General features: G+C 39.5%; 1 protein-coding gene across 1 annotated transcript in view; it reads right to left on the reverse strand.

Annotated features, from left to right (window-relative positions):
• Window positions 1-1,283: 1,283 nt before the first annotated feature.
• The window catches only part of ptchd4 (patched domain containing 4), a 40,632-nt gene continuing 28,626 nt past the window's right edge, over window positions 1,284-13,289 (reverse strand). The window contains exon 3 of the mRNA XM_047574495.1: window positions 1,284-11,749. Coding sequence (XP_047430451.1) covers window positions 10,068-11,749 — 1,682 coding nt within the window. The 3' untranslated portion in view covers window positions 1,284-10,067. The remainder of the gene's footprint in view (window positions 11,750-13,289) is intronic.

Genomic DNA, 13,289 nt, shown 5'->3' on the forward strand with positions numbered 1-13,289 from the left:
CCCACTGCAGTTTTAAGAGCAACACTGACAAAAATAAATACAGCACTAAATGATGTGCGGTCAAACGATAATGTCTGACATAAAAGTAATCCAAAGTTATGACGGACGGCTGCTTTTGTTTCATAAAGTAAAACAAACAAACAAACAAACAAAAAAAACTACTCTGTAACATTTTATTTTTACCTTGAATTTAACATTAAATGGAAAACAGAAAAAAAAGGAAAAAAAGACAAAAGTCACTCGCGTGTTTCATAGACAAAAGCTTTTTTAATGAAAATCCTTTTTTTTTGTTCTGTCAAGTAAAAAAGTTTGATCATATGCATACTATTTATAGCTTCAACATAGCAGGCAGTAAAAAAGGAGTTTACATTTAAAATATTCATAGCATTCAAAAGCATACGTCTTCTAATAAATTGAAACTGAGACATTCCCATACATTGTTGTCTCACTGCGGGTCTAGTTTTGGCTGGTCTGATCGGTAGTGTTCAGCTGCTCAGCTACAAGAGAAATGAATACAGGATGCAAGCCTGGACTCAAACTCTACCCAAAATCCTTCCATGGGCGTGTCCAGAGCATTTCTGATTTGGCTGCAATGTGCTGAGTGAGCTCGATCCATCACCATGAAAAGCTTTGGACAAAGGATTCGGGATAATCTTCTGACCCAGGTGATTTCAGTCTGACACGCTGAAACGTGTTTCTGTATTTTATTTCATTTTATTTTACTGTAACAGCTGAGATCCTAAGTTAGAATTAACAAGAGGTTTCGTCTGCTGATCATGTGTCAATAGATGTCTGCATTTATGGAAGACTAACTTATTTGTTTGTTGCTGCTGGGAACGCCTGTGTTATTTCGCATGACATCTGAGAGGAAAGCAGAGTTCAAGTCACACACGAAAAAAAAAAAAAAAAAAAATATATATATATATATATGTATATATATATATACATATACAAGCTGCTATACTTTTAATCCTCACTGGATAATGTGTAGATGGTTGTAATGCATGCCAGCGTACTGGTGCCAATGATGTCTGTTTTACATTCTTCTAAATTTGAACTTCCCGTCTACATTTAAAGTTTCAGGATAAAATTTTACGTTATCAGATGTGATCATTTAATGCACATATGTTTTTGTCCTCTCTCTGTTCTGCTAGGTTGCAAGTGCTATTTTCATGATAATTTAAGCTAGCTATATTGTATTTCACGTACAAATCGGTGGTTCGGTCTGCAAACTGTTTTGGGTGTTTCGAGAAATTAAAATATGTCCTCAAGCATAAGGTTTGATTAATAAAAAAAAACGTAAAAGACGGTAGGAGTTACAGATTCTTCTAATTTATCAACAAAATACAGATGCACAAGGCAACCGGCTAGTCACTGCAGCTCATTTTTTGAAAAGCTTCTTTGTGAAACCGCATCTTTTTGTCTTAATTCTTATTTTTTTATTGTGTCCTATTTCAGCGAAGCAAGCAAAAAATTCAAATCCAACTGTATCAGTGAACCTGAAATCGAACGGGGTTTACATGCATGCTAGGACAGCTGCAGTGTTTGGGCATGCTGTTATAGATAAACTGAGACACTAATACCCTTTTCACATCGAAAATCAGACCCAGGTCGACTCGCTTCTGGTGCGCTTTCGCATCGCAAATTAGATGCAGAATAACCCGAAAGCCGCTAGTTTCCCCATTTTTTTTTCTCTTTTAGGTCAAGGTAACACCGACACCAATTTCCAATCATTCCATCATTCGTTAACCACCGTAAACAATGACAGTCACAACCAAACTGTAAACTGATGATATTTCACAGGGGACACCGAATCACCGTGACAGGGGTTTCTACCTACTCTCTGTTCTTACACATTTGAGCTCTATCCATTTGTAAAGGTTTTCCGCGTCTCTTTTTAGGTGTAGAGAGAAACATAGGAGAAAAAAAAAGAATTCTATGAAAGAGTTACAGCAGCCCTCAGTGGAGAATTCAGACCACTTCAATGGGCTGTGAAGAAAAGTGATGTCAAAGAGTGGGTGGAAGGATACATTTTACAGACGGCTAGTGGTGTTAACGTGTTAGCAGTTATATACTGTAGATATACAGGTACATTAGTTTATATATTGTGTGCAGAGAATAGCAAATAGACAACCAAACGGATCAATAAATAATCGAAGTGATTGTTTGGCAGCGCACTCAACGACATTTTAACGATGACACAGAAACGGCTTGAAAGGAAAGACTGGTGTTAAAGGAAGGCGCTAAGGAGGGGAGGATGGGAAAGTGTAAAAGGATGAGAGAGAGAGAGAGAGAGAGAGAGAGGGAAGGTGAGAACAAGAGGAGGTGGGGTGAGAGGGGGAGAAGGGGAAGGAGGCAGAGGAAGCATGAATAATCCATCGGAGAATCACGACAGGATTAAGACAAGGTGGGAGCCAAAAATATCCCCGGCCAAAGCAGCTTGGCGCAATAGGGCTGCAACAGAGCACAACACGACAGCAGCCACTCCTGCTGCCAGTCTCCGTCAGCTCAGGAAGTGAAACATTTGGAGAAGATTAGAAAAGAGCTACTGTGTGATGTTGCTGTGTACAGTAAAAACTCCAGGGACTGCAAATGTGAAGACTTTCAGAAAAAAAAAAAAAAAAAAAAAACATAATGAGGAAAGCTGGAAATAAAAGATCAGACTCCTCCCTGGAGACAGAAGCCTGACATCCTCCTCAGAAAAAAAAAGAGAAAAAAAAAATCAATTTTGACGTGTCATTTAATGAACCTTAAAAGGGTACTCCAGCTGTTTTACAGGTCAAGGTCAGTGAACTCAGTGTAATACATTAATCTGCCTTTGCACGGTTGTATCAAAACATTGTTTTTTAAAACTATTTATTTACTTATTTTTAACAAAATAAGACAGATAAGATGGAAAAATCAATCACAATAAATGAGTAAAAATTATGCATTAAATAAACTTATAAGAAAGCCTATTGGACTGCAGGATGGGAGGTTTTTAATACAGGATCAGCGGACAGTATAACAGCAGTTGCATGAGATGCTACAGTGGTGCTTTAGCTAATTGCTAACACGAGAATGCTGCAATGCTACTGTTTACCAGGTATCTAATAGCTAATACCTTCTGCTACACTACATTGTCTGATGTAAATCTGATCATTTCATAGAAGTATAATGAAGAACCCTTTTGAAAAGGTTCTAAGATTTGAGACAATTAAGTGAATTGTTCAGGAATACTATTTTCTTCCCAGGGAAAGTAAAGTTGAAAAGAGTTTTCCTGCGTTTTCTGCAAATCTGCATTTGTCACCACAGAGAACATCTTTCGACAGTTTATCCTTGTGCGTCAATTTGGCGGTGTAGCTACGCTGACAACCAAGACCGTACGTGGACCGTAACACTAATGTTCACCTCAGCAGTAACATCGCAGTGGTGACGCAGACAGCAAGAGTTGTGACTGGTTTGCATGGTAGTAGCATGTTTCCACTTTAATATTTCCGGGTGCTTCTCCATCTTTTTCAAACTGACTGTTTTAGATTAATAAAGATGGAACACATCGAGGTGAGGTTAACTGGGGAGGTTCGGAGATACAAACATTTATACGACGGGCAAAAAAGACACTACACTTACTGGCATCTTGGTGGCATTCTTTACAGAGCAAGTGAGACTGCGCACACGTATGAATGGCTCGCACAGGTGTTGGCTACATGCGTGGGTTACAGCATCTAGTCCCACACAGGCATAAACTGCACTTAATAAGGCGCTAAGATTTCTTGCATTGCTGCAGTCAGCTTTTGATTCATGTGACATCTCCCTGTGCCAGTAAACTCCTTGCTGCTCCAATCTTCTCAAATTCAAATGAGGGCTTACCTCCTGTTTTTCCTTCATCCGTTTTTCTCAATCTCTTCCTCCCTCAAACACTTTTCTCAATCTTGCTTTCAACTCCTTTCTTCAGTCGATTTCTTAAGCTGTCAAATGAGGTAAAATCTTCCCACTGCTTGATAAGAAGCGTGGATTAGCTCTAGCAACGCCTGAAAAAAAACAAGCGACCCAAACACTGAGATTGTGATTTCCCGGTCTTCATGCCTCGGCAAGATGTGTGCACTTATGTATACAATACAAAATCATGGAGCGGGGTACATATGGTAGGGCTACCATTTGAGTAAGATGACACAATGTCTTGAGGTTGTAAGAAGAGAATAACAATCCATTCGTCCTTCTGTTCTGGGCACTAACTACATGTCTCTCAGTTTCGCAGAGGTACAACTTCATGTGATCGAGGGCGATTGTTGTATGCTGAGTGAGAAAGGCATATTAAGAATGAACAGCACTTGAAAAGCCTAAATTCCAATGTCACACTCAATACACAACTTCCGGTCACATGACACACAAATGGTCTAAAACGTTTGACAGCATTAGCATCTCGTCACAGTGTAACCTTCCCGCACCTGGTTCTGAAGGTGCAGGATAGCTCAGTCACAAACTAAGAAAAATACTCCAATAAATCAACATCTTCACTGAATATGTAAGGCAATGCCATGGCCTATACGAAGAGCACAGACTTACAAAGGTAACAGGCGCTTATAACTCTTTAAAGAGAAGTACCACCCGATTCAAGAAGTCACTTCCAAAGATGTGAGAATATCTTTGTTCACAAATGGTGTCTATATATTACAATGATGAAAAATTGGGGAAGGTTTACTAACAATTAGCAGTGCTAAGCTGGTTTAAACTAAACTGGAGTTCTGGAGTAACTTATTTCACTGACGTTAAGGCTACTCTACCTTTGCTGTTTCTTTATATTGTAGCATTAAACAGCTGTGTTAAGTGTTAAACAGCTAAAGCTACATATTCTTGCTTGAAAGAATGTTTTCAAGCAAGAATATGTAGCTTTAGCTGAAAGAATGTTTTCAAGCAAGGACACATTATCCAGTGATCAAACTTACGTTATCCCTCTGACGTTATCCCTCTGAAATACATGGAATTTGATGGAACACTGACCATGCCAATAGACTGACCAAACTGTCCATATTAACCATTTGAGATTTGCACCTTCTTAAATTGAGTAGCATACCCCTTTTAGGACACGGTATATAAGGCTCAGACTTTGGCAAAAACCTACCAGAATCCTTAGTATACATATTTGTAATATAGTTAACCTAGTGTACACGTACAAGGTAAAATGTACGCAATGGTAGATCCTACAACACCCTCACCACCTCACCAACAGTTCTATAGGCATGGGTAGGAACATAATTCAAAACTGCTTTTTGATGGAAATGCAGCAAACAGATCATAGATAGATAGATAGATAGATAGATAGATAGATAGATAGATAGATAGATAGATAGATAGATAGATAGATAGATAGATAGATAGATAGATGGACAGTGCGTTAAGCATTCACCTGATTCACCAACATTCTAAGTTGGCATGGAACTAAGGTTACTAAAATAACCACCCTACTATTCGACAATCTGCACAGTGTTGAAACCCAATATACTGTACTAAAACACATCAAGCAATGAGTTTTATGAAGGGGGAGTAACAGCAGCTTATTTTTGTGGCTTGACATAGGAGATAGACGTGTTCTATTAAAACAGTAATTTGTCCTCTGAGGTGGTGGTAGAAACAGATGCGCCATGTAGATCATTCAACAAGCAAAGTGGTGTTTGCATAATTTTATTGCCCTGTATTGTGGAAGTATTGTGCTGTCCCTGGTTGTACAAACTGAATATGTGCTGGAGTGCATGGCCAGAGGATTTCATTAGACTTACAGTACACTCATTAACCTGCCTAAGCCATTAAAATACCACCCAGTTTAGCTGTTTATGTTATTTTCTTTTTACCGTTTATCATGTATTGTGCTATATAGCACACACCCTATAGCACAAGGATATAAAATGGATACAGCACCTGAAAAAATGTGACTTAAACTACCTAAATTAACTTTGTTTTGCAGGGTTTTATGTACAGCTTTTGGAGCAGACTGGGCTTCAATTACAAGAGCATTTTGTGTGAGTTTATTTTTTAAAGAACGAGACTAGCCAAGCTCTGTGTATTACTGTCAACAAATCCCATGAAAAGTGTTGCTTGCACTGTATCCAAAGCCGAATACATTTTATTCTGTGAGTTGCACAGCTGTTTAAAAGTGAGCCATACCATTACACACAGAAATGTGTTAATCTTCAAGATCGCTCACACGCATTGTAGTTTGTTCTGAGCTGATGAAACTAACACCAATGCAATTATTAATGGGGAATGAACTATGAACAATGAACTATTTCCCCATTGAATCCTGTTATGCTAAATGGGCAACAGCGAGTGTGGAGTTTGAGTGCCACAGAAAAGCTAGTACAAGTATGAATATAGACTACCACATTGTAATTCTGGATTTTTCAATAAATTTGTTGACAATAAGAAAAATGTAAAATAACCACCGAGCTAGCAAGTAATGTTTTAAATATCAGATATTGCATGCTTTCCAATAATCCATTGGTGATGGTTTTCTATTCATTTCTAAAATGGGATTTGGTGTTGGGAATTATTCTAATAATAAAAAAGCTGAAAAGTGGTCAATGAGACAAGGAAACAGGATGGCATGTTCCATAGAGTAAGAGGATTTATACAAATGAGGTTTAGGAGGAGATAAACATTGATACCTTTGCTGCTAAGCTGGACCTGCAATATAGCAAACTGTAATAGATGTATATTGTGACTTAAGTCAGTTCATATTCCGAAAATTCTGATCTACATTTTTGTCAAAAGATTTTTTTTATAAATCTTTAAAACACAGTTCTGATTTTTTAAAAATAGGGATGTTGAGTGAAGGAGCATTTCCTTAAATGTGAAGGCCAAATAGAGATTATAAAGGAGTCAAGACACATGGACAAAGAATAAAGTGGTGGCCACAGTTTCCCATATAAAAATGTGAATTATCAACAAACATTGACACTGGAGTGTGCAAGGAATAAGGTCTAGTATACTGGTAACATTCCACTGTTTATTACTGGCCTACTGTGTTCAACTTTTTTTTCCCTTTTTATTCTTTTTTTTTTTTAAAAGAAAACTCTGTCATTAAAAATCTTTCTATATTATACTTTTTCTTAAAAAATATATAAAAGACTTAATTTACAGTTATTTTACAAGTGAAATATCCTCTGGCTTTTGTTTTGGAGCAGACTTGACTCATTGTTTTTTTTTTTTTGCAGCACATGATGTTACAGAATATGCATCAAAACAACAAACATAAGTCACTACAGCGTAGCAAAATAAAAAATAAAATACACTGACTTCATACAGAAAAATTAAATACATGCATACATACAATACAGTGCCATGCAAACACAGCCCATTTTGGGAAGTAAATTATTTAAGATTTGCATTTCTTTCCCATGTTTCAAACATTTCATGCCTTCTCGCTATACATACATGACATGGCTTTTACATAATGTGACGTTCATGTTCAGAGTTGCTGCAGGAAATAGCTTGCCAATAATTCCACATTTGTCAGTATGGGAGGTTGATGTAAGTCAAAGAGAACTGAACACTTTGAATGCATGAAGTGTGAATGCTGAAGTATGACAAGTAAAAGATTAATTTCCCCCTTTTTTTATCTTTGTTCGCAGATAGCGATGTACAAGAGAAGTGGGTTTAATAGTGATTAATCACAAGGATATATGCACTCCTTTATCAAACATCAACACATATTCCACACTGACATCTGGGTTCCATATGAACATCCTAACCTAACACTCCTGCTGCACGATTAGCTGCTCTGTGTGAGAGCTTTTCACGTTCTTGGGTGGCAGTACAAAGAAACAAGATGGTATCTCGTCAGTGACAGCTCTGTGAGAAGCTTCAATGATCTGCATTGACTGGCCAGTAATCAGCCACATCTGCACACATATGGGGCGTCTCTACCTCATGCCATCGGCTAAGACCCGCCTGCCAGAGGTCAGTATGAGATTGGTATCTGATGAGGCGGCTGACCTTGAGTGCGCTTGTTTTGGGACTGCAGCAAAGATTCTTATCGGGCCTTTGCAGACATAGGTAATACTATTCTGGGGAGACAAGAGAAGATTTTGGACTTCTAAGACTGAATATTGAAAAAGGGTATTTGTAGAGGTTGTCTCCATTTTTTGACAGAAGGTTATTTGCTACTACATGGGTTAAACTCCAGACCAGTAGGTGGCAGTAATTGCTTCTGCAATATTACAATAGACAGTCACCTTCTGGCAAGTTGCTTTTTCTACATTCTTCTGTAGCCTGTAATAGAATCTCTCATTGGTGTCTTTAATTGTTCTGTCTGAATAAGTAAAACAACTTTAGTTCAGTGTCCACATTTTAAGACTTGTGAGCATAATTGAAGGTAGCACTTACAAATCGCATATTTCTTGCATGGTCTTAAGTATATTTTCTTTCAGTTATTCTAAGATCTACCAAATCCATCAGTGTTACTCCAAAATATTTTTTGTTACTCACTGAAACAGGATCAAGGTGGATTTTGTAGTTGTTGTACAGAGCAACAATATCCCTCAGTTGGTGTTTTTGCTTCCCACTGACTCCAGGAGGAAATTTCAAGCTCTTTTAACTGATAAATGATCCACAATGCTACATAGCTAGTTGTCAACTTAGTCTGTCTGCACTACAGTTTGGTACTTTACAGATAGTGTGACCAAAACAACAAGCTGAAAGAGGCTACAACTCTTGTCAATGTGATCATTACGTTTTGGCTTCACACTTTGCCATCAGCGTGACAATATCAAGCAGTCCAACAATGATAATGCATTGTTTAAAATGTAATACAACGGGGTTTAACGTCAAATCATATTTTCATACTATTCTGGGACAGTGTATTTTACAATAAGTGCCTATTTAATCGAAAGCCTGCATCATAGTCTGTTTCAGCAACCTGAACATTAAAGAGCAACCTTTTAAATCCCTTTGAATAATTCATGATTTCTATGGTTGATTCCTATGAACTTCAATTTACTGAGACATGATTTGGCACCACTGCTATTACTGAGTCACATTCAACCCTTCCCATTTCACTGAGGGTAAGCTTTTGTAAGTGGATCACAGAGAGACATTCACACACTCACCAAAACTTTACGCTGTTATCAATCTCAAATAAAGTTCAACATTTCAAGCCTTAGAAACACTCTTCACTTTTGGTTTTACTGCTCTGAAGCAAAAGCAGTGTAGGATTTGCTTAAGTCATACTTCAAGAACGAGGCTTACTGCCTTCAAATGCCACTGCATGACAGTCACTTATCACCAGTTCTTCATTTGCAGCAGCCCACTGTCTGCCATTGCCTAAGACCTTGGACGGCCACTAAAATAAAGCAGAAATATTTGCCTCCTGTTTGTACAAACCTTGACAGTTCTATTCACACGATGCAATGTGCAAGATAATTCTTCATAATGGACACAGTGTATGCCATCTGCCCAGTTCAGCTGTTCAACTGTTTCCAATGTTACAGAAAAGCATGCGGTGTGCTTTTATGCCACAGTTTCTCTCTTTCCGCACCATTTGGTTTGGTTTGTTTTTGCTGTTATCAAGGTATTAGTAGTAAGGTGCGTGCACAGTTGTCTTTTGCACAGTTTTAATTTGTACACTCTCTCACTCTTACCATCTCCACCAACTTGTTTGGGTGTCCTTGGCTTAACAGACTGCTATGCACCTCAATCACTTCTTCAGAGATTAGGGCTGTGGGAGATGAACACAGAATTGCTAATATTGAAGTGAACTAACATACCGCGTGTTACTTACAGATTTAGCAAGCATACATTCTGGTAACTGACTTGTGTCTTTTTACCAGATTGATGGGAAAGAGCTTTAGAACTTTGAGCATGTTGAAGCATGTGCAAACGAGATACACTGTCCAGACTGAAGGACTGAATGACCGACCAGTGGGGCTGCATTCGTCTCTGGCCAGCATAGCTGCTATTGGTTGGGAGTGACAAGTGCCCACTCCTCAGGGGACATCTCAGACTCCCCTTCACCTCAAGAGGTGCCTCAGTGTAGGACAATACCTCTAATCCACCAATAACTAACGGACATTACAGCTAAAATCACAAACCGCTCAAACATTTGTCACATGATCAGGATTCTCCCTGACTTCAATGCACTCTATCTCCTCCCTCTCTCTTTCCCGCTCCCTTTCCCGCTCCCGTTCCCTCTCCCGCTCTTTCCGCTTGGCCCGTTTCTTTTTCTTGTGTCTCTTTTTGGATGGCGGGAAGAAGGTCAGGAAGACGGGCAGGATGACAAAGCAGTGCAGCACGGTGCAGCCCGCGGTGAGGAGGGAGCACTTAAACAGTGTGTAGGTCAGATTGGAAGGCACAAACACCAGGGGCATGATCCCGATCACAAAGCATGATGTGTTCTGCAGGATGGCCGCCCCGTGCTCCTCCAGTGCCAACTTGATGCACTGCGTCCTAGTGTGCTCGGTGGCCAGCACAAAAGTGTACAGGTGTGGTGCACAGTGATCCATGGCAAAGTTGAGTGTATAAATAAGGCACAGGATTGAAATGCTGTCCATGCCGACGTTCCAGAGGGTCATCAAACCAAGGACGCCCAACTCCACGGATGTAACCGTGAGGATGAGCCAGAAGTTCCCTAAGGGGTTGATGACCAGGAAGAAAGTGAGGATGAGGATGGTGAGTACGCTGAAGCCTGAGGTCAGAATGGGCGAGATGACGGAGGAGCTGTAACGGTCCATGAACACAAATGTGGGATTGAAGGCAATGAATTTGATGCTGTTGATCAGCATCAACGGACGGAGCTTTTCCAAAAGCTCCACCACCTCCTCTCGCTTCTTCTCTGTGGTTCGCGCTACCAAGTACATCCTTGAGGCAATAATGTCATATTCATCAGTCTCACGGTTCTTGGAGAATATTATGTCCTCGGTGAAGTGCTGGTACTCTGGACTGCGTAAGAAGGAACCCTTAAGTATGTTAATGAAGTCACTCTTAGTTGATGCACTGACATTCACTACCCTTAGGTAGTGAAAAAAGTTGTCCATCCAGGAGATCTTGTTGAATCCATGACTCAGAGTCTTCAGGTGCTCCTGCACCGTGGAGTTCCAGTACTCAAGGGGCTCGTAAATATAAAACCCAATCACAGGACTGTAGTTACTGAAGTATTTCTGCTGGGTCAGAGCATATGAAACACTCGGAGAGTTACTAGCAAGCAGGTTCACGATATTTGATCCATCACTGATTTGTAAACATCCCATGAAGGAGAAAGAGGCGTAGATGAGATAAAGGATGACCACAAAGGGTTTGACATAGGTATTGGTAATCCACTCTGTGTAGTGCTCTCGTAGGAAGTGCTGGATGAAGTGATTCTGGTATGGGACACTGTCGTGATGTGTGGACAGGTCATGGCCGTCACTCATCATGGTTTTAAACCATGTGGGCTGGCGGTCCAGGTACTCCACTGAGGGGATCTTACAACAGAAAACACTGTGGTAGCGGTTTTGTTCCAGCTGTCCAGCAAACACGAGGCAGGAGCCGTAGAAAGAGAAAACGTAGAAGTAGTTGACCAGGATGGCCACACACATGCTCTGGCAGAAGATTTTCACCGATTCAATGTTAGTAAAAGGACTGGCTCCCATGCCAAAGGTGATGATGTAGAGGGAGCTGGTCATCGTGTAGCATACCATCACATCAGCGAAAGCGTCTGCTACGCGCTCTTTGAAGGGCAGGTTTTCTCTTGTCCTCCTCCAGCCTGCCAGGAGCTCAAACACCCCTTTGGTTCCATGACCTAAAAGACAAGAAAGAGATGTGTTAGTGTGTGTGAATTAAAGCAGTCTGGATAACCGTTTTGTTTGCAAGATACAGACATTCCTAGAGCTGAAAGGACTTGTAGGTATTGTGTTTTATCTCACTACTTTAAAAGAATTTGCAGCATCTGAGCATATACATTAACCCTGGCTGCAGTACATACTGTGATGGAAAACTGAAGTATAATCCAATTATACATTCAGAACAGAGCCTTATACAAACTAACAATGCTTGGATGTTATTTGGCCTTTAAAGTAACATTAAATTACAGGACTAATTATTTCAGACATCCAAACTTTGGAAAATCCCATTCATTTTCTGCCTAGACAATAGAAACGAACACAAAGTTGAAACCTTTCCAAGCCTAGGAGGCCATGAAAGTCTTCTGGCTTAATTATGAGTGCAAAGTAAGGGTGTATTTGATTAGGTTTTTAAAGTATCCCATTTTTGTGTGTGGGCATGTTAACATATATTGATTTGAAAAATCTGGATAGACTGTAGGTTACTCTGGTGTTGTTAGCTGGTGTATGAAATCAGTATATGTAGTATGTAGTCCTAGTTTCTTATCCAACAACGATAATGCAATGGCAGCAATGAAAGTGTCTCACAGCCAGATTGATGAATACAAGTTTTGCCTTATGTGTACATTTTTGGAAGCCTAGATTAGCAAAAGCATCAAGGCAACCTATTCAAGTCTGTAGTACTCAAACTACAAGATGTTTGTTTCCCAACATGTATAGTGGATTGTAAGTAAGGAATACAGTGTCATACTGTACACCAAATATCAAAACCAAAGACTGTGGTGTTGACATATCAAATCTGTGTAAGTCACTTAGCTGTCATTAGCACATACCTTATGTATAGAGTATGTATAGAGTATGAGTAATTTTCATTCATTCACTGCCACATTGTTTTAAACACTGCAGGCTCCCACACAACCAGCCTCCGGTAACATATTACAATTACATTTATCATCAATCTACGATTTATATCTTGATATTTCTTTGTGAGGAAAGATACAAGCCAAAGTAGAGAGGCTTCATAATTTCAATTCAACTCAATTTTATTTATATAGCATCAATAACAATACAAATTGTCTCAAGATGCTTTACAAAATCCAGTCTGTAACCTCCAGAGCAAGCCTGAAGGCGACCCTGGCAAGAAAACAAATCCTTTTTAACAGGAAGAAACCTTGGGCAGGACCCAGCTCATACGGAGGGACCCATTTGCCTAAGGTCAGCCAGTTATCACCCCCATAACCCTACACCAACCTCAACCTCAGCTATGGTACTGAGACGTCAGTTCTCAAAGGAAAAGGAGTATGTGATCAAGTTGGAATCACAATTTACCAGAGAGTGTCAATAAAACAGAATGATATTCAGTATAACAGCACATATAGAATATTGATTCTATGCCTCCATCCCAAGGCTCAGGAGAGGATTTTTTATTTCAACGGTAGTGGCATGACTGCTTAAAAGTTTGAGTGTGACAAACCAGATTAAAAAACTGAATTCAAATTT

The sequence above is a fragment of the Mugil cephalus genome, chromosome 21 (assembly GCF_022458985.1).
Source record: "Mugil cephalus isolate CIBA_MC_2020 chromosome 21, CIBA_Mcephalus_1.1, whole genome shotgun sequence".
Lineage (NCBI taxonomy): Eukaryota > Metazoa > Chordata > Actinopteri > Mugiliformes > Mugilidae > Mugil > Mugil cephalus.